Here is a 21,683-nt window from a genome sequence, read left to right on the forward strand (position 1 = left end):
AAAGGAAGGAAGAAAACCATATAGAAGAGAGGAGATATTAATATCAAGATGGAGGGACCAGTTTGTTATAAGAATGGTATAGAGAAGGAGGTGAAGGATGTAGAGACAAAGACAGGAAGAAAGAAATCCAGCTCATTAGAATATGAATGGTTTAGCCAAGGAAATGTGAATTTTTAGGGGATTTTTTTAATACTGAGAGGACCCTGGACAGGACAGAACAGGAGAGGGGTTACTGATAAGAGTCTATCTTCCTTGTTTTTCCCACAATTTTTGAAAAATGGCAGCACCAATCATCCAGTGTCCCGTATTGCGAATTGGAAGCTATCTGCCCACCATCCTTCATTTACATGTCTATCTTCCCTTCTAACAGATGAAGATCTTCTTCCCCACACCCTGTGCCATTCTTTTAGTTTTCACGGTTATGGTTATGGCCATTTTCCCTGTCTCCCTACACATTATGTTTAGACAGTCTGTTCTCCAGTATTCCTACCCATATCCCCTTCTTTGAGGCCCCAATGAATCCTGACCTAGAGTTGCTCTTGCTGGGCAAGTATAGTCCAGCCTTTGCAAGGGGCCTTGGGCTTACATTGTTTTTTTTTTTTTTTGTGGGTGTGGGAAGGGATTTTTTTCCACATTATACTGATCCCCAGTCCTTACCAGAACGTTGTACTGAGAGACAGAGATGTTGTTGGGATGGACTGTCAGCCTGACACACTGTTTTATCTCGGAGGCGAACCTGCGTGGTTCCCTGGATCGCTCACATCGTTCCTTCCGGGTACACCTGAGAAGAACAGACCAATGGGTTGCACATTATCCGGATTGTTGGGTTGATGGAGGGCAGCATCATTGAGATCAGGCATTTCAGCAGCTCTGAGGACTTCTCTCAAACTCAACATGTCCAGAAATGGCCATTTTCTTCTCCTTTCTAAAATTTGGTTTGTCTCCACAGTTCTAAAGTTGGTGAAGATGTTCATTCTTATCACCAATTGCCAAATACAGAAACTCACCCCTGCAAACTCATAAGGAGTTGCATAGTTGGTCTATCTGTCTATTCTACCTCCAATTCATCCTTAACCCTTGCTACCTTTCTTTCCTCCTTCAGTGAACCTTAGGTGTGTGTGTATGTGTCCCTGTGTGTGTGCTTGTTTGTGTGTGTTCTTCTGACTTTGATTTTTTTTACACATTAGTTCTGTCTGGGCTTCTCTACCTTTCCATTCTGATTCCTATCTGGCTTTCCAGACATGATTCAACTCCCATGCATTGCAATCTCTTCACCCTACTGTAGGTAATGCTAACAGAATCCTCCTTATGGTTCATAGCCCTCTGGAGTTTTGTATTGTCTAGAACTTAGATTATATGATGATTATTGGACTAAGTGCAGTCCTCTCCTATCAAGAGTGAGCTTCTCAAAAGAAGAAAATCTGTTTGATTTCTTTTGTTAAGTCCTAGTAGATGGATAATAAATGCAGGTTGGCAGAAGGGAGGACAGAGAGGATCAAAGGGGCAGAGGTAGCTGTTCACGGAAAGTTCTGAACTACAATCCCAACTCTGTGCTTAGGGGACTGCTATGTATAGTTTGCTGTCACTGTTCAATGTCCTGTGTTGTACAACGTGTACCATGTCACAGGTGCGTGCCTCCAGTGAGACCTGGGATCTTACTGGGATCTTCACTGGTAAGGGTTTGTGAAAGATTTACATGAAGACAAGAGCCATGCCTAAATGTGCATTCTCCATGAATTCATCGCATCGAGGCATCTGAGACTCAGGGTACCATATTTAATCCAAGCCATATAAGCCTCGGAGCAGTGCTGTGCACCCATGAATTATAATCTGGAGTCTGCTGAGTCTGCTGGAAGGAGGGAGAACAGGCAGAGCCCTCACCACAGGGAAAGCACTCCTGTCTTCCTCATCTCTTTAGGCCAGAGAAAGAAGATGTCAGGAGATGATGCAGGATGGGAGGGAGATCTGGAAAAGGTGTTTAGTAGGAAACAGAGCAGCCAGGGATGAGCAGCCAATTCTGGGAAGATATGTGGGGAGGGTATGTTTATGGGGCAGAGAAGTGTGATATAGGGCAAAGAGAGGAAGTAAGGGAGGCACTTGGACTTTCCAAGCAACTCTTGGCATAACTTCCAGGTCCAGAGGACAGTTACTCCACAGACATGGGGAAGGTAAGATATCTTTGGCCACAGAAAGAATAATCTAATGGTGAACAGTCTCAGTGGAGAATCTAGTCAGTGATGAGGAAATCACTGGAGGTCACAGATTAAAGCAGTCCACCCCCCAAGGAAGAGGAAGACTGGGGAGATACTGGGATCTTAGAGTAAGCTGGATGTGTAATATAAAACAGAAACAATCCTGAATAAATGAGATCACAATGTTAGTCACTGAGTGCTTAATAGGTTGGCACTGCGATAGAGGTTTTTCTGTGCATGCATGTAAAGTATCCCTAGAAACATTTAACCATTTCTATTCCATCCTTTTTCTATAGCTCATCTCTATTCTGCAATGTAATAGTGATATTGGACAGAGCTGAATTCTCCAGGATAAATTCTAAGAGATGCCATCCCAGGAGGGAAAGGTGAGACAGACGTGAGTCCAATCATCTCTGTGGCACTCCTTGCCTGCTGACAGACCAATGGCCACAAAAGCATCTGCCTTTGAGTCTTAGAAGTTAATTTACTACGCCAGTTTCTCAGCGAAGACTCCATTACCTTCAGCCATTAGGCTAATGTTATGGACTTTCCCAGAGTGTCTGCACTGACATTGCTATTAATAGTGTTATTACACCCATTAACAGTATATCCAGAGAACTGGTACAGCTTAAATTATTCACTGAATCCCCAACTTTGAAGTTCCTATTTCTAAGAGTAATCAGTAGGTCTGAAAAATATCTTTGATTAAATTATGAGGAGAAGGAAAAATGGAGCTGCTTGTTGGTCAAACATTACCTAGAGTCACCAAATAAGAGATTCAGGCCAATTGAAAAAACAAAAAACAAAGAAAAAACCCCCAAACGATTCCATCTCTGTTTTGATGGGGCAGGGAAAGAGAGCTGGCTGGGGGAATCTCAGCACAGGTATGCCCTGCATCACTCACTGTTTCCAAAGTGCGTGGAATTTTATCAGTCACTGCTGCAGAGAGACCCAAATGAGCTACAAATATCACCTTTTCCCACTATAGAGAAGCAACAGGCAGTTTACAGTTCAGACATTAAGCCCATCACTTAACTGCTTGGTACCCCAGTCTTCCTATCTATGAAATGGGGATGAGAGAGTACCCATCTACCAGAGATTTTTGTTTTTGGTCGGTCGTGGGGCTTGAACTCTGGCTTGGGCGCTATCCCTGCGCTCTTCAGCTCAAGGCAAGCACTCTACACTTGAGCCACAGTGCCACTTTCGGTTTTCTAGTGGTTTATTGGAGATAAGAGTCTCACGGACTTTCCTGCCTGGGCTGGCTTTGAACTGTGACCCTCAGATCTCAGCCTCCTGAGTAGCTTACAGGTGTGAGCTACTGGCACCCAGCTTCTACCAGAGTTTTTAATGAGGATTAAATGAGATGATGTGAGAAAAGTATTTAGAACAGGGCATGGTGCAAAGTAAGTTCTCAGTAGAAGATAGCTCATACTTCTCTGCCTTCCTCATTCCACCCCTCCAAACTAGCTGATGCAGAAGCAACAACCTTCTTGCCCAATGGCCCCCAGGGCAAATCAGAGGGAGATGCAAGAGAAGGCTACAACTGTCTTCCTCATAATGAGAGAGAAGGGTAGCTCAGAGGTCAGGAAGGAGAGGAGAGGAAAAGCTTGGAATGGGTTGTAGCTTTGTTTTCATAATAGCTGTCAAAGGCTGTTGAGAACTCAGCTCTCTTAGTGGAAAGTCAAGTTTAAGGTCAGACCCAGGGATGTTTTGACATTTATACCATCGTTCAGGACCCAGGAGGGTAGAGGCTGCAAATGTCCAAAGGCACAGACAATTGACCTTAAAATTGATAGGATAATGGAGGGGAAGGATACATTCCTTCTGATGTCTTACGGAGTCTGTCAAGGTAACAGTCCTCTGCATTCCTAGGTCTGTGATTTCCCAAGAGTTAGGCCAGAGGTAGCAATGTGCAAATTTCTAACTCTTGGAGGAGTCCCCAAGACGCTTACTTCCAAGGGCTCCAGGTGCTTGGGAAACCACCTCAATTCTACCATAGGGCATCCTTCAAGTGAAACAAAATGGTCCTGTTTCATTCATTTTCAGGACAGGAAAACAGAACTTAAATGAACTCCCAAAGTACAAGCCATGTGACTGTGTGTTTTCAGACATGGGTCTCTGCTACCATCAGTGTCACACCTGCCCCAAACACCAACCTTCAGCTGGTCAACAGGAAACAGTCTCCAAGCAGGCCCATGGGCTCCAGAATTGAATTCTTCCTTGTGGAACTTTTTTTTTCCTCCACTGCCTCTGCACTGGGCCCCTGCAGCCCAGATCAGAGGTGCTAACAGCCCTTGGGGAGAAAGCCCTAGGCCCCTGGAAGGGGTTATTATTCAAGCCAGTGGTTTCAATGAGATTATCCTCTCTAATGAACCAGCTACCTCCGCCTTCCCCTAAGCCTGAACTTTCACTGCTGGAGAATTCCCAGCCAAGTGGAAAATTAGAAGGGAGAGGAATGGAGAGAAGAAGGGAGTGAGAGAGAGGGAGAAAGGTAGTGATTAAGTTCAGTAGAAATTAATTCCTAAATAGTGAGAAAGAAATATTAACTCCCAGAGCTGCTGACCGAGCAAACATTTCAGCATGAAAATAAGGCTCTCCGTGAGATGGGCCTGGGCAAGCCCCTGCAGGCCCTCTGGGATGGGACAATTGAACTTGGATATCACAACCTGCTCCTTATTTCTCCCATGAGTCACCCCAATCAGTCCTTCACAGTGGTCATGGCTGTGCTGAAAATGCAACACTTGGGAACATCTGTGCTTAGAACATAAGGAGATTGAGAAAGAAAAAGGATGAAAGGAGGGAACCTTTCAAATGGGCCTCTCTATAGCTTAGGTCTGTGTGTGTGTGTGTGTGTGTGTGTGTGTGTGTGTGTGTGTGTGTGAGAGTGAGTGCTAACACTGAGTCTTGCACTCCAGGTCTCATGCTCTTATTTGGCTTTTTTGCTCAAGGCTGGCACTCTACCACTTGAGCCACAGCTCTACTTCCAGGTTTTTGGTGGTTCACTGATGATAAGAGAGCCTCAGGGACTTGCCTGCCTGGGTTAGCTTTGCATCCTGGACTAGATTTGATGCTCAAATCTTAGCCTCTTGAGTAGCTAGAGTTTCAGGATAGCTTAAATCTTGAATGACGCTTCCAAGGCCCATATGTGGGAAGTCTGTTGTTCAGATGGGCACTATGTGGAGGTGGCAGAACTTTTAGGTGTAGTCAAGTGGAAGGAACTTAAGTTCCTTGAGGAACTATTAGAATCCAGGGTTCTTTCTCATCTGGTCCTTGGTTCCTGGCTGCCAAGAGGTGAATGTTTTCTATCATACACTCCTGCCATGATGTACTCTGCCACCACAGGTCCAAAGTGATAGGACGAAGCAATGGCGAACTGAAACTGTGAGCCAAAATAAATGTCTCCTCTTTTAGGCTGATCTGCTCAGGTATTTTGTCACAGTGCTGTAAAGCTGATGAATACAGGAGGAAACAGCAAACAGTTCAGCATGTGTAATCTCTGTGGGGATGGGGAGAACATACAGGTTCTTTGATCACTTCCATCACCTCTGAGGACTCTGAAAAGGGAGAAGTGACTACCCCACTTCTGGAATGCCCACAGAAACAGGAAGATGCCTCTGTATGGTTTGGAGGAAGATAGACTAGATAACATGGGGAATCCTTCTAGAGGAGGATGTGTATGTAAGACGTTTCTTATTTCAAGGACCAGGTAGGCCTTTTAATGTCACGATTTGAGGATCCAGTGGCTGATACTATGCCCTAATTGAAGTCTGAGTATGTAGGTTGTCCCATCTCAATACTGAGGTTAGACCAGATGGGAAGGCTGCCACAAGCTTCTTGGAAACTGATGCCACCATCTCTTTACATCCTAGCTACTCAGGAGGCTGAGATGTAAGGACCCTGGTTCAAAGACAGCATGGGTAGGAAAGTCTGTAAGACCCTTTTTTCCCAATTAACCACCAAGAAGCCAGGAGTGGAGCTGTGGCTCAATGGTAGAGTGTCAGCATTGAGTGAAAAAGCTAAGAGACAGAGCCCAGGCCCTGAGTTCAAGCTCCTGGACACACACACACACACACACACACACATACACACACACACACACACACACACACACACACACACACACACACACACAGAGCAGGGCAGCAAGGCTGCATCTAGCAGGATGACCTGTTTGGGTCAATAAGGGGGCTTCTTACATACACCCCTTCTGCAGTTTTCACAGTGTGGCTGAATGGTGGCTTTTCTCATTTTCCTTCTGAGCTGAGAGTCACTTCAGGCCTACATCTGTCCATAGCCAGCTTCTTAGGCTTAACTGATGACTTCTATTGGGATAGCAGTCCCTGCCTTTCCTCTCACTTCCTCCTGCTTGGCAGAGGTTACATAAGAAGGGAGAAGTGAATTCTGGAAAGAAGTCTTTGACATCTCTTCAGGGAGGGGAGATCTGGAGCCCAGTCCTAGGGGAGAGAGGGGCTGTATAAGCGCTGTGCTTATTTACATGTCTGTACTCTGGGTTACAGGAACCCCTCAGGAGGGAGCCCCATGACTCTTCCTGGGGCAGATACCTGGCAGGCCAATCAATGTGGTGCATCTTCCATGGGTGAGATCTTGTTACCTTCTGAGACTGAGGTAGACTTCATTGTCTGGGCAGGGAGCCAAGAGAGAGGAAGACAGAAGACAGGTGTGTGTGGGGTGGGAGGGAGCGGAGGACCTGCCCAGCCAGGTCACTGGAGGGAGCATTCCAGGAAAGGACTCTGTCAGAATGAAGGCAGACTGGGCTGCAGATTTTCTTTCATGTTTACCCAAGTCAGAGCAGGTGGAAGGACTGTGTCGCAGGGGAAGGAGAAGGCCCTGGGAACACAGACTTAAGACTGATACCCAGCCTTGTTAAGCTGTGCTGGGCGTTGGAAAGGGCCAGCCTGGGGACAGCGGTGGGGCGGGAGGGGGGAGGGTGAGGGAATGAAGAAGAGGGCAACAGGTGACCCTCTACAATACTGGGCTGGCAGGTGAGCACTTCACAATGACAACCCAGAGGAGTTAATGTCAGAGAGGATTTAAATTACAGGAACATTTCTTAAGCATGTTCAGTCTGCAACCCTCCTATGACCTTGTCAGTACAAAAGCCCATTCAGCCACGAGGGACACCTGTTCAAGGAGGGGCTCCACCCCTCCAGGATAGTCACTACTGCGTTCTCTCTCTCTTTACCTCTCTGTTTCTGTCTCTCTCTCCCTCTCTTCCCATTTGCTATCCTCTTTTCATAGCTGCTACCATATTACTCCTTATGATCTGAGAGCCAGGTATGGTGGCTCATGCATGTAATTCTAAGTATTCTGGAGGCAGAGCTTAGGAGGATCACAGTTTGAGTTCCACTAGGCAACATGTTAGTGAGACCCCCGCCCCCTCCATTTCAACCAATAAGCCAGGCAGTGGTGCCATGCATCTGTGATCCCAGATATTCAGGAGATCTTAGGAAGATCAGTGTCTGAGGTTTTCCCTAGGCAAAAATTCAAAAACTATAAAAATAACTAAAACAAAAACAAAAAAAAGCTGGGATGTGGCTCAAGTAATAAAGCATCTGCCCAGCAAGTAAAATACCCTGTATTCAAACCTCAGTGCAACTGAGAAGGCGGATTTAAGTTCATACTTTGGAGAACCTATTGCTCTGTTCTCTGCCCCCATCATCTTCCTAGGATCAAGCTCTCCAGGGCTGTTCAGCAGGTGACCGAGTCACTTAGCATGGAGTCTTTCACATGATGGGAGCCAGCAATTGTACTGAATCTAAAGGAGGTAGCAACTCCATCCTACTGAGGGTTCAAGGTTTTGTTCTCAAGTAGCATCAGGGCACAGCTGATCTAATCTAGTTACCTCTGTACCCCTGAACCTGGCACAGTGTCTTGGCACAGAATTCTAGACCTATGGGCAAGTGTGTATGTGTACATGTATGTACATGTGTGTATACAACACCGATACAACAACCCATACTGGTTGTCTCTTCCTTCCTAGTGAAGAGAAGCATGCCCTATGGGTGGGCATCTGCAGGTTTCCCAGACTGACTGCTTGGTCCACAGGACTTTCTTTTCTTTGCTAACTGGCCTATGTCCTCCTCTGACTCTCTCAGCCATTTAAGTCTGGGTTGTACCCACTGCAGGTTAAAAGTAGGGATAGGAAGAGAAGTGCCTGACTTTGTCCTGAGCCTAGAGTAGTAGGCTATCAGGAAGCATTAGCCAAGAGCAAGACAGAACTTTCTGGAGAAAGGAACCGCTCAGTATCTGGTTTCCCTGAGTGTTTGCACATGTCAAAACTTTTAATGCTGTATACTTAGGATGTATACATCTAATGCTATGTAAATTTAAAATTATATGTTGACTAAAGATATCTCAGAAGACTTGGAGCTATCATTGCTCATCACCATGAAGGTCAAGGGTCACCTGGGAGCATTAGCCTGGGGGGGACAGGGATGGACATGGGGTCAAGCAACTTAGACCTGTGAGAGCTCATGAGCTGTCTCCTTCCAGGAAACTGGACTTCAACAAGTACCCTGGCCTATTCCCAATATTCTCAATACCTGCATGGGCCACATTAGGCATTCACTTAACCAGAAAGTTCATGGTTATGGAGAACACTGCCCTTGCCTGGTAGCATGTTTTAATTTTTTTTTAATCAGTGGTGGGCCTGGGCGCAGTCCCTCAGCTCTTCAGGTCAAGGTTAGCACTCTACCACTTGAGTCACAGCACCACTAACAGTTTTCTAGTGGTTAACTGGAGATAAGAGTCTCACTGACTTTCCTGGCTGGGCTGGCTTTGAACCTTGACCCTTAGATCTTAGCCTCCTGAGTAGCTAGGATTACAGATGTGAGCCCCTGGCACCTGGTACCTTAGACATTTTGACAGCCTTCATTACCTCATTTTATCCTCATACCATTTTGAGAAGGCATTCTCTTCAAGAATGAGAATGCCACCCCTGATATACAGAGTTATGGTAGAAGATTCCATATTTGCAAATTCAAGTAATTACTAACACGTATTTGTGACTCTAAATCAGCGCTTGTGGCATTTTGAGGTCACTCATGGACAACACAGAGTGGCAAGATTTGGATGATGCATGTGTTTCTCAGCTGAGGCTAGCCAAGATGATATTATGCTTTCTTACTTCAGCAAAAATATAGAGGTCTGTTTACTGCCCTATCTCCTAAGTTTTGCACTTTTTGTTGATAATTTCATTTTTTTAAGTGGCCCAAGTGTGGTACTAAAGTGCCTTCTGGTGTTCCAAAAGCACATGAAGGCCAGGGTGTAGCAGAGGTAGAACACATGTGTATACAACAAGCTTCATGGAGGTACACAGTTACAGTGCTATTCATCATGAGCCCAGTGTTAATGAATCAACAACGTGTGCAGAGCAAGATGACTTGAAAAAGAAACACACATAAAAAACAAGGTTGTGTGTTAAGCTACTGATGGAAATTTCCAGAGCAGAGGGTCCCAGGAACCTAGCCCTGTATTTCTTCTAGGAGCAATGGTTTGGTATTTCCTAATTCAGTATTCCCAGGACTTTATAAAATATCACTGCCACACATAATGAAAATCGATTGTACTTGTCTAACGTCCTGGAGGCGTGCAAAGCATGAGAACTAGACTCCACTGATTTCCACTCCATGTAATCCTCCCAAGGCGCCCTATTGCCTTTATATGCTGGCTCCTTCTGTGGGCCCCGGGGCAAGGAGCGCTCTGTGGCAGCAGTCAGAGCCAGGTTCCAGACTTGTGCAGCCTTTGTTCTAGGCAGGTGTGCTTCCTAAGAGCCAGCATTGGCAAGAACATATACAAATATAACATGCAGCCTTGAGAAGAAGATGCAATGGCAGGCTAAATCAGGTGAGGGGAATCACAGAAGTTGCCAGAAAGGCAAAGGCCGCTTGAAGCAGAGATACCTTCCCAGAATGAAAAAGCATGTTGTTAAAGGTTGTTAAAGAGAGCTATCTGGAAATCACTAGGACCAATCAACACCTAAGAGGCAGGATGTTTATGCACTTCATCTTTGCCCAGCCTTGTGGTGATCCTTGTCCCACCCTATCCTGCATGTTATAGCCCTCTGTGGATCACCAAGCACTTTCATCCGCCTCAGTGAGGTAGGCAAGCTGGGCATCACTGTCTCCAGTCTTCAGGTGAGGAGACCAGGATGCTGGGATGTGGAATGTGGATTTGCTGGCAGATGCCCACAGTTCCTATCCATAGCTGTTTACTGCATAATACTCTAGAGACTGGGACTGCAGGTACCCTTCTACAGGCTAATAGCCTCTTCCAGATACAGCCTACATGATCTTTCAGCTTCAGTCTCCCATTATTTTCTGTCACACAGGAAGCAGTTGGTGGTTACTTCTGTCATTCCTGGAGTTGTGTGTTGTGTGTCACTCCAGGACTGAGTACTATGCATGACATTGCAGGGACTGACACTGCTCTGGAAACCTGCCTTTGGACCCTGCAGGCTGATCTGCCTGAACAGTAATGCCTAATCCCATGCTGGATGCATCTGAGCCACTCTCAACCAGCTGAGGTTGTCTAGGGCCTTCAGTAAGGGAGTGGATTTGGGTCAAAATGCATTTCTAAGAGAACTCACTGTGCAGGACAAAGAAATCCATCTACTTTTGCCTTGCAAAGTGTTGTCTTAGGGAGTTCTCTGGATTCACTGGGAGCAGATCTTAATGCGAGCTCTCCACCCTCACCTCCGAAGAGCAGTCCTAGGCTCCATCACTCTCTGTAATCTTGCTATACACTTGAGCACACAGTTTCTGATCTGACTCTGAGGTATGCATATTTCAGTGTAACTCAGTAGATCCCCATTTGTTCCTCACCACAGTAGACCCGAGGTCATTCAGGCCTTTCCTCAATTCAGGCCTTGTTATAGCCAAGCTAGCCACTGGGAAAAGGATATTCTCCTGGGGATAGATGTGCTAGGATTTGGGAGGGTGCTTCTAACTTTTCACAGTTAAGACAGCATTCTCTCCCTTTTTGGTTCTTTTCTCACTTCTATAGAACAAAATGGAACCAGTAAAAAAGGAGGCATATAGGGTATGGGCCAGCATTTGGACCAGGCTTCCTTGGCCCGGTGACTCCAGGACCAAGTTACTGACAGTTAACTGATGAAAGTACTCTGATAACAGAGGGAGGGACCAAGGCACCACACACTTGAACTCCAAACCCAAGTACCATGACATCTTATGGTGATATCAGGGAGTAAATCAAGGAATACTGGGTCACTGGATGGCGAACACAAATCTTACAAAACGATGTAATGACCCTGGCCAACCTTAATCCTAGGATAAGTCCTGAAAAGTCAGTACAGCCAAGTCACACTCGGGGGTGGGAGGGTGGGGGGAAGGATCTGTCATCCAGGGTGAAAATATCCTGACCCCAGCATCTTCACACTGTGATTGTCATATGATCCTTAAAGGACATGTCAGAAAGAACAAAAAGAAGGGAGATAAAGTTTGCAAAGGGTGTAAGAAAGGAAGAGTAAGAAGAGAGTAGGGGGGAGCAAAGGGAAGGAGAATAAGAGAGAAGGAGAGAAGGAAGAGAACTACTTGGGGGACGTGAGGGCCGGAGAAGCGGATGGGCCTCCTGTACTCACGTGTTGTGGAGCACACACCAGCCGCAGTGGGGGTCACCTGAGCCAAGGCATTCGCTACAGCTCCCATACTGCCCACAGGACTCCACAGGGACTCTGGTGAGCTAGGACAACGCAACAGGGAGAAATCAGTCAAGACTTTGCAAAACATCCAATGGAATCCATGGAAGAGGTGCTGTTCTACATGTAACTGCATCATCCTAGACGCTGAAGGAACACAAAGGCTTAGCCCCCCCAGATGATTGTGGGTGATCCCCGGATCCTGGCCTGCATAGCACAGCTGTCAACTATGTTTTTAAAGATGTCCAGGAATACAGAATCCACGGAGTTCCCATTAAGTTATTATAAAAGATACATAGTGCACATTTCAATTTTCCCACTACCACGGCCCCCAAATATCCCTGTGAATATCCAACCCATCCCATCTTTGTTTCCCATTGATACCATCTAGGGGTATGGATTTGTTTTCTCTGCTTACTAAAGAATTAAAAGGCAGGGAAGTTGTTAAAAGCAGACAGAGTAAGGGAAAGAGAGGGGCCCCAAAGAGGAGACCTCTGTGAGGGTGGTTTATATTGTACGGGGCTCCTCCCATGTCTCCACCCCTGGACTTGGTGCTGATTGCTTGAAGGCTGTGCAAGCATTACCCTGACTCTTGGTTGAGAAGACACCTAACTCAATGAAAAGAGCATTATGGAAAGAAGAAACGTTTGAGCAGGAAGTCAGGGACTTCTGGGAAGAGGCATTTGAGCTGGAGCCCAAAGCAGTATGGGAACAGGAAGCACCATGATGGGCCACATCATGTCCACCATTTTTTATCCTTGTGTATCTAACAGCTCATGTTTATTTGCCTTACCATCAGTGTAATAAACCTGAACCCCATTTGTGTGTGTGTGTGTGTGTGTGTGTGTGTGTGTGTGTGTGTGTGTGTGTGTGTGAGGAGGTCCTGGGGCTTGAACTCAGGGCCTAAGCACTGTGCCTGAGCTATTTTGCTCAAGACTAGTGTTTTACCACCTGAGCCACAGCTCCACCTCTGGCTTTTTTGGTGTTTAATGAGAGATAAGAGTCTCACAGACTTTCCTGCCCAAGCTGGCATTTAAAAACATCTCATGTTTACTACAGCATTTCCTTTTCTTTCTGAACCTTCCTTTGGGTCTCAGTATTTCTGTGGTTCCAGCCTTTTGTTTCTCCTGGCCTTTTCCACAAAGGGCCTAGCTCATTCTGTGGCTGGTCCCTGCTCTGCCTTTTTCTCCTTACATCTAGCAACTTGCAATTCTCCTCCTCCCCACGCCCTGTCCTTGACTCCAGGCTTCCTCTCCAACCCCTCAAAACCTCACATTTGCTTTCCGCAGCAGCTTGTTAACGTGAAGTGTTCCACATGACATTTTTGCTTAGATCAAATGCCTCCATTTCCTGCATGCTCTTAAATAACTTTTGAATTTCTTTGTTCTTCAATGCAGCTTTGCCTTGATGTCTCCTGATGTGCCTCTCCAGCACTCACTGCATAGTAGGTACTTACTTATAGGCATCAAATAGAATTTTTATTTTCTTTTTATAGACATGATGGTCTTTATTCTCCATTTTGCCAGTTTCTTCTTTACAAAAAGGTGTTTTGGTGTTTTTTTTTTTTAATTCTCAATAGAGGACTTCCTGCCTGGTCTTTCAGCTTGAGCTAAAAGAATCTGGTGTGGTTTTTCGTCATCAGACAACAGGCGCAGAAAACTAGATTGTGTTGATCTGGCTGGGCCTCATTGCTCATGAACAAATGGTATCTTTTCCCTGCTGTTTCCTAGGGCATCTGCCTGTGTAAAATTATGTCCACCTCACAGGGGCTACTTGTAACTCACATGTAGGCAGATTGGCACCAGCTCCTGTTCAATTAGTCTTGAAGGTCTCTTTTGGAATTAATCTCAAGTCCCACATGATTTCTTTCCCCTTAATTTTCTTATTCCTTTTATATGGTTGTGTGTGTGTGTGTGTGTGTGTGTGTGTGTGTGTGTGTGTGTGTGTGTACTGGGGTTTGAACTGAGAGGCTGGGTGCTGTCCCTTAACATTTTTTTGGCTCAAGAGTGGTGTTCTACTACTTGAGCCACAACTCCATTTCTAGGTTTTTGCTAGTTAATTGTAGATAAGAGTCTCATAGACTTTCTTGCCTTGGCTAGCTTTGGACCAGAATCCTTAGATTTCAGCCTTCTGAGTTGTAAGAATTATAGGCCACTGGTACTTGAACCTTTTGTATGTTATTTTTTGTTCTTCAAACTATAAATTGATTCTTTTTAATGACTACCCAGTGGCTTTCTTTCTTTCAAGTCACCTTGCAGTCTCTTACTCTCATTCTTCCAACTTTTCTCTTGACTTTAGCAGCCCTTTCTTGATGTCTTTTTTGCACACTTAGAATTTTATCTCCCCTTCTGATACTGCTCAGGTAATTTGCATGGGCCAGGCCTGGGTTCTATCTGCACATGACCTTGCTGTCTTCATAATTAACCTTGACAATCAGTCTCTTACAAATCACCCTGCTGGTTTCACATGCAGCCAGAAATTTACCCTCTTTTTCATTTCCTTGTCTGTTCCTCCTTAAGCAGGCACAACCATGCCAGTCACGTAAGCACATGCTTAGTTGCTCCTAACCCAAAGGACCCAGACTCCTAGGAATTCATGAGTGGGAAGGAAGTTCACAAGCTATTTTCAATATTTCCAAAAGCCTAATGGAAATTGGATTGTTGCTGTTTTATGACTTTATGCATACTCATGATGCATGCCCTATATTAAAACTAGGAAATATATTATTACTTAATAAATGCAGTTTGTTTAGTAGACAGAATCTTTCAAAACATAATGCCCGGAGGGAGAAAAAAAATAATAAGAGGGGCCTTAGATGGTAAAAGTTGGGAACCATAAGAACATAATAATGTTTTCATCAGTTCCAGCTGTTTGGCTTTCCATATTTTGCCATGGTATTGAAGAGAAAATCACGGCTTGGTTCAACAGTGTTTTTCTGGGTCTAAAACATTCTCCTCAGCTTCTCCTGTTGACATGTCCTGTAATCCGGGTGGGATGGCATGTGTCCTCAGCTTCTCCTATGGACATGTTCTGTAATCTAGGTGGGATGACAAAAGCCCTGCAGTGCTGGGGATATGCTACTTTAGGTAAAGAGCCAGCTGCTTCGTGAATATGATAGCCTCAGAAACCTTTGCATTCTAAAAGTATCTTGCACGTAGTGTTTAAGAATATCAATGCCCTGGGATTTTAAAGTCCTCTTGATTTTTAAACAGGAATCACTTCTTACTGGGGTGGAAGGAGTATAGGGTCTTGAAGGGCTGGGTTCAAAGTCTGGCTCTGCCATTTATTAACAAGGAGATCCTATTGTCTCTGTGTCTTTGTTTCATTCATCCTTAGACATGGAGATCACTGCTTCCCAAAGTGTAGATAACACCATAGGTATGAAAGTGTATTATAGGCTGGTGGCTCACACCTGTAATTCTAGCCACTCAGAAGGCTGAGATCCAACGATCTTGGTTTGAAGTCATTCGGGGCAGACAAATCCAAGAGATCCTGTATCTCCCATTAGCTAGCAATAAAGCTGGAAGTGGAATTGTGAGTCAAGTGGTAGAGCTCCAGCCTTAAGCAAAAAAGCTAAATAAGAGTGTGCTTGCCTCTGAGTTCAAGACCCAGTACTGCCACAAAAAAGTGCTTTGTAAATGGCTCAGTACTTTCCAAGTAATGTTACTAGGGTATCACCTAGTAACACTGATATCATCATTCACATCTTATTCCTGATTGCTTGTCACCATTTTCTTTCTCCCCTGAGACGGGGTTTGAACTTAGGGATTCATGATTAGAAAGCAAATGCTCTAAAAATTTAGCCATACTTCTTCATTCCACTTTTGCTTTTTAGTTTTTTTTTCCAGTTAGGGTCTGGCTCCCTACTTCCCATCCCAGGACTACTTTGGGACCATCGTCCTTCTTTCTACCTAAACCTCCTGTGTAGCTGGGATTGTAGGTATGGACCACCATGCCCGGCTTTGCCAGGTCACTTCACATTTCCACCACATCACAGAGAACAACTCTAAGAGGCTTCCAGGCCTCATGAAGTCTATTTGGAGTTGAACAGATCTGGGAGACAGTTTCTTCTCTAGTCCCTTCATTGTGTCATTTTTCTCCTTGAACCAAGACATCTGCCTCTAAAACATTCAACCCTCAATCCTTCAGATAAAACTCTGGAGCTATCCCTGGAGCTATCTGAGCTTCCTGGACTTATGTAGTACTTCATCAGCTCTTGTCATGGCTCTGTGTTGCTCTCCAATTTTATGTACGTGGGTCTCTGTGGGAAAGGGTCACAAGTCTGGGGGGCTTTGCCCATGGCTCCCAGGGTGAACATGAGCAACTCTCTGTAGGGCCCTCTTTTCTATCACACGTAAATGAGGTACTGGCAGGTCTAGTTCTAAACTCCTTTTCATTTCTGACGTTCTAGCTCCTTTTCAGTACCCAGACAGACTCTCGCCACACCAATCCTTTCTCCTTTATTTGGTTTTCATGGACATGAACAACCATGGAACCTTCAATAAAACATATCCTAAGGATAATCATCTGGACATGTTGAATTTTCTCTTCTGAAGGCTAAACCAGCCATCTTCCTCTGGCTATGCATGCTTTTACTCTTCATGACTCTTTTGAAGTTGATCTAGTTTATCTTCACTCCTTTTATAGCATAGACTTAAAACTGGGGAGATAACAGAGGGATTCTCACAGACCAAGGAGAACAACGATCATTATTGGTTCATTCTAAGACCCCTCCATGGACCAGAGGAACCTAGCAACTCCCTTATCAGGCTACTCTCACTCCTCTGTGTCCAAGTTAGATCCCACTGGCTGCATCTCTCCCAGCTGCATCATTGTTCTGCCTTACTCCCCACCCCATGGGCGGTTCTGGAAAGCATCAGAAGTTTTCCTGACACTTAAAATCACTACAGAAAACCAGATTTACTCCAGTCACTTACCTTGGTTCATGCATATGTGCTAATGTCCCTGGTTGCCTTCCACACTTTGCTAGTACTTTGCACAAGGATCCAGATGGCTTCAGAGCCACCTTGCCCCTGTAAGTCTCTCTCTCTCTCTCCCCCTCTCTCTCTCTCTCTCTCTCTCTCTCTCTCTCTCTCTCTTTCTCTCTCTCTCTCTCTCTCCCCTCAAACACCTGGATTCTTCATACACATACCTCACACCAAACAAAGCCACCTGTCCACCCCCCACCTCTGGCTCCTCTCCTGACCCTGGAACACAAAGTACTCCAGATGCAAAGCCACACGATTAATTAAAAGCACCCCACGCTGATTCAAATCTTCAGTACAGTGCCAAGCATGCTAATTAACTGAGTGAGGGAATTCAGACCACAGGAAGAGGTAATAAGAGGAAGTCAGTGTGTGGAGAGACTTCTGTTCGGAGAACAAATCAGATGATTGTGTGGCCTAATCTATCATAATGATGGATATTTTGAGACCACAGAAGATTGAGGTCTGTCTTCTGGCCACTGAACTCCCAGAGAGGTGTTGGCTGATAGGGTTGCAATTTATGGTCTTTGCTGTTTTCAGAGATGGAGCTCTACAACCTCTTTGGGCCCTTACACATACTTCCGCCATGCTGTGGGGAGGGCGGAGATGTAGTTCTTTGCCCCAGGAGTGAAGGCGTGGTCTGTATACAGTTGGCACATTATCCTTGCTCTGTGCAAAAACCCACTAAACAGTATCCAGTATCCAATTCCTTGAAAATTTAGATGTAGCATTGCCACCAGATCCAGCAAATTCCTTTCTAAGAACACACTTAAAAGAACTGAAAACCAGAGTCTCAAAGGTAAATTGGAAATGTTCAAAGCAGAACTATTCACTATTTCTCAAATTGGAAGAAAGGTGGAAGAAAGGTATGTGTATATGTATGTATATACATACATACATACATATAGTGGAATATTATTTAGTAGTAAATAGGAAAATGTAATTCTAGATGAACTTCAAGGACATGCCCTTAAATGAAATAAGTCAGATGCAAATGGATAAACAGACATATAATTCATTTGTATAGGGTCCCAGGAATAGCCAGATTCGTGAAGGAAAAGCAGAATGGAGGTTTTCAGGGATTGGACAGAGGAGAATGAGTTCAATGGGTACAAGATCTGAGTTTGGGAATCTGAAAAGTTCAGGAGGTGCATAGTCGTGATGGCTACACCACAGGTAAACTTCATGTTATTTATATTTTACAAACATAATAACATATTTTTCTTAGAAAATCATCTTTTGAATGGCTTTGGCAAATGATCTCATCTTCAGTGAGACAGAGTAGATATAAGAACATTTGTTCTCTACTTGGCTCCCTAGGACAAGGAAAGAGCTTTCTTTTGGTTGACTAATATTCATGTTTATGAAATACTCTGAGATCCTTCAATAAAAAGATAAGCATCACTCCACTCTGCAACTTAATCTCAACAGACAAAAGGTTGAGGGATGAATGTCACCTTATCAAGCAATGCTATGTAACTGGCTCTATTCTTCTTCAGCTCTGAATAGCCACTTCCTGACTTGAAAAAAATAATGCCACAGGCTTCTCCAATGAAGAGCTTTCCCATGGCTCCACCCCTTCAAGAGGCATAGAGGAGGGGCTGAAATTCAAATAGTTCTTGTGATGTCAAATGGTCCCCGAGTTGAGACAATTATTTTTCTACTATCGAATCTCTGCTTTGGTGTTCCTTTTCTTTTCCTTTGTCAATTGTGGGGCTTGAACCCAGAGCCTGAATGCTGTCTCTGAGCTTTTTTGCTCAAGGTTAGCACTTTACTACTTTAAGCCACAGCTTAAAGTTTTCTTTCCAGTTTTCTGGTGGTCAACTGGAGATAAGAGTCTCATGGACTTTTCCTGCCCAGGCTGGCTTCAAACTGTGATCCTCAAATCTTGGCCTCCTGAGTAGCTAGGATTACAGGTATGCGCTTGCCAATGCCAGCTTCATTGTTTACTTTTATCAACATCATTATTATGATCATTGTTGTCATTATCTTTCTTATTTGTCCAGTCCTGTGATCAGAAGCCACTAATAAACAAATCTGGCCTAGGACAGGAAGAGAAATAACTGAGAACAAATCAAAGAGACCTATACAGGGCTTCAATTCCTGGCCTTATTCTTTTTTCTAAGTTTTCACAACTGGTGAGCTGACTTCCAAGCCTAAAAGGCCTGTAAGCTGGGCATCTTATGATTGCTGGAGAAACTGGGATAGATCCATCCTGTCTGGTTTCCCATTGGCCAGCCCCTACCTCTGTTTTCCCTGTTATTTTGCAAGATGCTTTTCTGTAGCAATGGAGTTTCCCCTTCTTTGCCTAATTCTGTTCACATTCCAAACAGTGGCTGCTGCTCTGCGGGTTACACTCAGAAGTGTTCCATACACACAACATACAGTCTCTGAGTGTATCTCTCATTTGTTTAAGTATTTGACATCCTGGTTGAAATGTGAGTTATTACTCCATCTCTACTCTTATAATTGGATGCTAATGCCACAGTGGCTACACTGAGCCTGATGGCTGGAGTTAATTTAAATGTCCAAAAGGCGTCTTAAATACCCAATTGCCTTCAAAACTGTCAAAAAAAGAAAAAAAGAAAAGAAAAGGAAGAAAGAGGCAAGACGACCCATTAAGAAACTCCAAGAGGCTTCTGGGGAGTTGTCAGGCTTTGCAGATGTGGAATTCGGAACCATCCTTCATACTGTCGGCCTGTCTCCTGTCCCTGAGCAGAGTTGAGGAATGTTAATGCCCTCTGAGACTTTAAGAATAACTCAGCATCACACTGGCATCTCAGTGGTGTGGTCTTGGGCGGCCCCCTCCCAGTCTCTCCACAGGTCTTTTTTCCCTTTGGTGGCCTCTAGCTGTCTTTCCTGGCTTTATTGCTTCTGACTTGGAGCCCTGCGAGGATTCTACAGAAGCTCCTGACTGTCGGGACTGGCATCTCTGGATGAGAAGGCCAGGAAATTCTGAGGGCTCCATTGACATCCTTTCTCACAGGTGGCTGATGAATAAGAGAAGTAGAGGATAGGAGCTGGCCAGACTGAATCACAGGTCCCAGTGCTTCATCTCTCTAAGGCAGCAATTTATGTACATACGCCTGCTGTGGTCTCATAGCGAACAGGAATGTACTTTCTGCTCCTTGACTCTGGGTCAAGGCTCTTAAATATTGGTTTTGGCCAGCAGGATTACACAAGGTCAACAAGTGTTTGCCTTTGCCCTCCTAGACTTCTCCGATTGCCATTCCCCAGGTAGCTGCTTTCTCTTTAACCTAAACTTACACAGAATAAGACCCAAGTCTAATGCATGGCTAGGAGACAAACCAGCTTATGGTGGGAATGCCAGCCAAGCTTGGCCAAGACGGCTGACATATGATTGCTCTACGATGGCTTGGCTTATGGTAAGCTTTGTGGTATAGCTGGCCAAGACACAGGTTCTGAGCAGAGTCATAGTGGAGCACAAAGGTTTTGAGAGAAATAGAGGGGAAGAGGTCAAACAGAGGAGAGAGAAGTTGCAGTTCGGTAGCTTCTTTCCATCTGGGTACCAATGTCAGAGAGATATTGAGGTTAGATGTAGCAGGTGCATGTTCAGAGACCAGCGACAGCTGACTCCAATATGACCAATCGATCTTTTCAGGTCCTCCTACAGCAGCCATGCTCTTGTAATTTGATGTATTGGTAGATCTTAGGAAAGTCCAGTCCAAGGCTAAGTACCACGGAAGAATCTAGAAAGAGAATACAGCTCTCTGGAAGTTCTTGGATCGGCTGTAGGAACTGCCTGGCTGCCTAGAGTCCAGAAATGATTTTGTCTATATGGCAGTGATCAGAGTTCCTCAAGAATAGGTCTGTTTTGAATTTTCTAATTCTCCCTGCTTGTAAGTGGGCCATGGGGCTAATCCAACAGGAATCACGCTTGAGAGGAAGCTGATATACAGGATCAAGGTCTACAGCTCTGGCTGCCAGCGCCGTCATTCCTTGTCTATAAACAGGAGTTCTGGGATCAATGTTGTTAAATTTTAGAATGGCAAGGACAATATCTCCAGTGCATGAGGTGGGGGATGGGGAGGCTGGGGGCCAAGCTCTAATCTATTGTGGTGACCTTGGCAAAGTTGTTCCTGTCATTAGGCCTCAGTTAATCCATGTTCAGAGGGGGGGGATTCAGTTACGTTCTGCCTTGCACAATTGGTCACAGGGTATTGCTAGTACAAATGGTCTGGGAAGCTTTCTGCAAATGAAAAGTAGCAGATGTTGCGGAGGGCTGCAATTTGCTGCTATTAATAAGTATAAATGCCTAATAGGAAGCCAGTTTGCTCTGGGAACTCGGACAGCCAAGGAGTGAGTGCCGGCGCCGGAATCATCAACATATGCTGCTTCTCATTAGCAAGCGGTGGTAGCTAGGCGGGGAGCACTCTGAGTTTCACATGAGCCTCAAGAAATCACCCCATCCTCACACCTCCCATGTGGGCTGTGTTGCACTGGCATACGATCGTCATTAGCCAGGCCCCTCACCAAGCAACAGAGGGAGACCCTTCCCTGTTGCACAGATGGAAAACCCATGACCCAGAGAGGCTGGGTAGTTTGCCCAAGGTCATGCAGCAAGGCCAAGACGAAAATGGAAACTAAACTGAAGTTGGGGCTGTAGCCCACCATTGTGCCCACCAAGCATTGCTGGCTTCTATACACAGCCCGGGGAATAAGGAAATCTCTGGTCTTGCTATTGAACTCAGGTCTTGATTGAACATTTTAAAGTACTGCAAGAGTCTTATTGTTGAAGCTGGGAAGGTGGCTCAGTGGTAGAGTGCTTGCCTTGCATGCATGAGGCCCTGGGTTCGATTCCTCAGCACC

General features: G+C 45.1%; 1 protein-coding gene across 6 annotated transcripts in view; it reads right to left on the bottom strand.

Annotated features, from left to right (window-relative positions):
- The window catches only part of Plxna4 (plexin A4), a 353,917-nt gene that overhangs the window by 82,259 nt on the left and 249,975 nt on the right, over positions 1-21,683 (bottom strand). For all 6 annotated transcript variants that reach the window (XM_042695991.1, XM_042695992.1, XM_042695997.1 and 3 more), the window contains 2 exons: positions 11,812-11,912; positions 658-781 (listed from right to left, as the gene is read on the bottom strand). In XM_042695991.1, coding sequence (XP_042551925.1) covers positions 658-781; positions 11,812-11,912 — 225 coding nt within the window. The remainder of the gene's footprint in view (positions 1-657; positions 782-11,811; positions 11,913-21,683) is intronic.

The sequence above is a fragment of the Dipodomys spectabilis genome, unplaced genomic scaffold (genome assembly GCF_019054845.1).
Source record: "Dipodomys spectabilis isolate Male_0828 unplaced genomic scaffold, ASM1905484v1 ptg000197l, whole genome shotgun sequence".
NCBI classification, from domain to species: Eukaryota; Metazoa; Chordata; class Mammalia; order Rodentia; family Heteromyidae; genus Dipodomys; species Dipodomys spectabilis.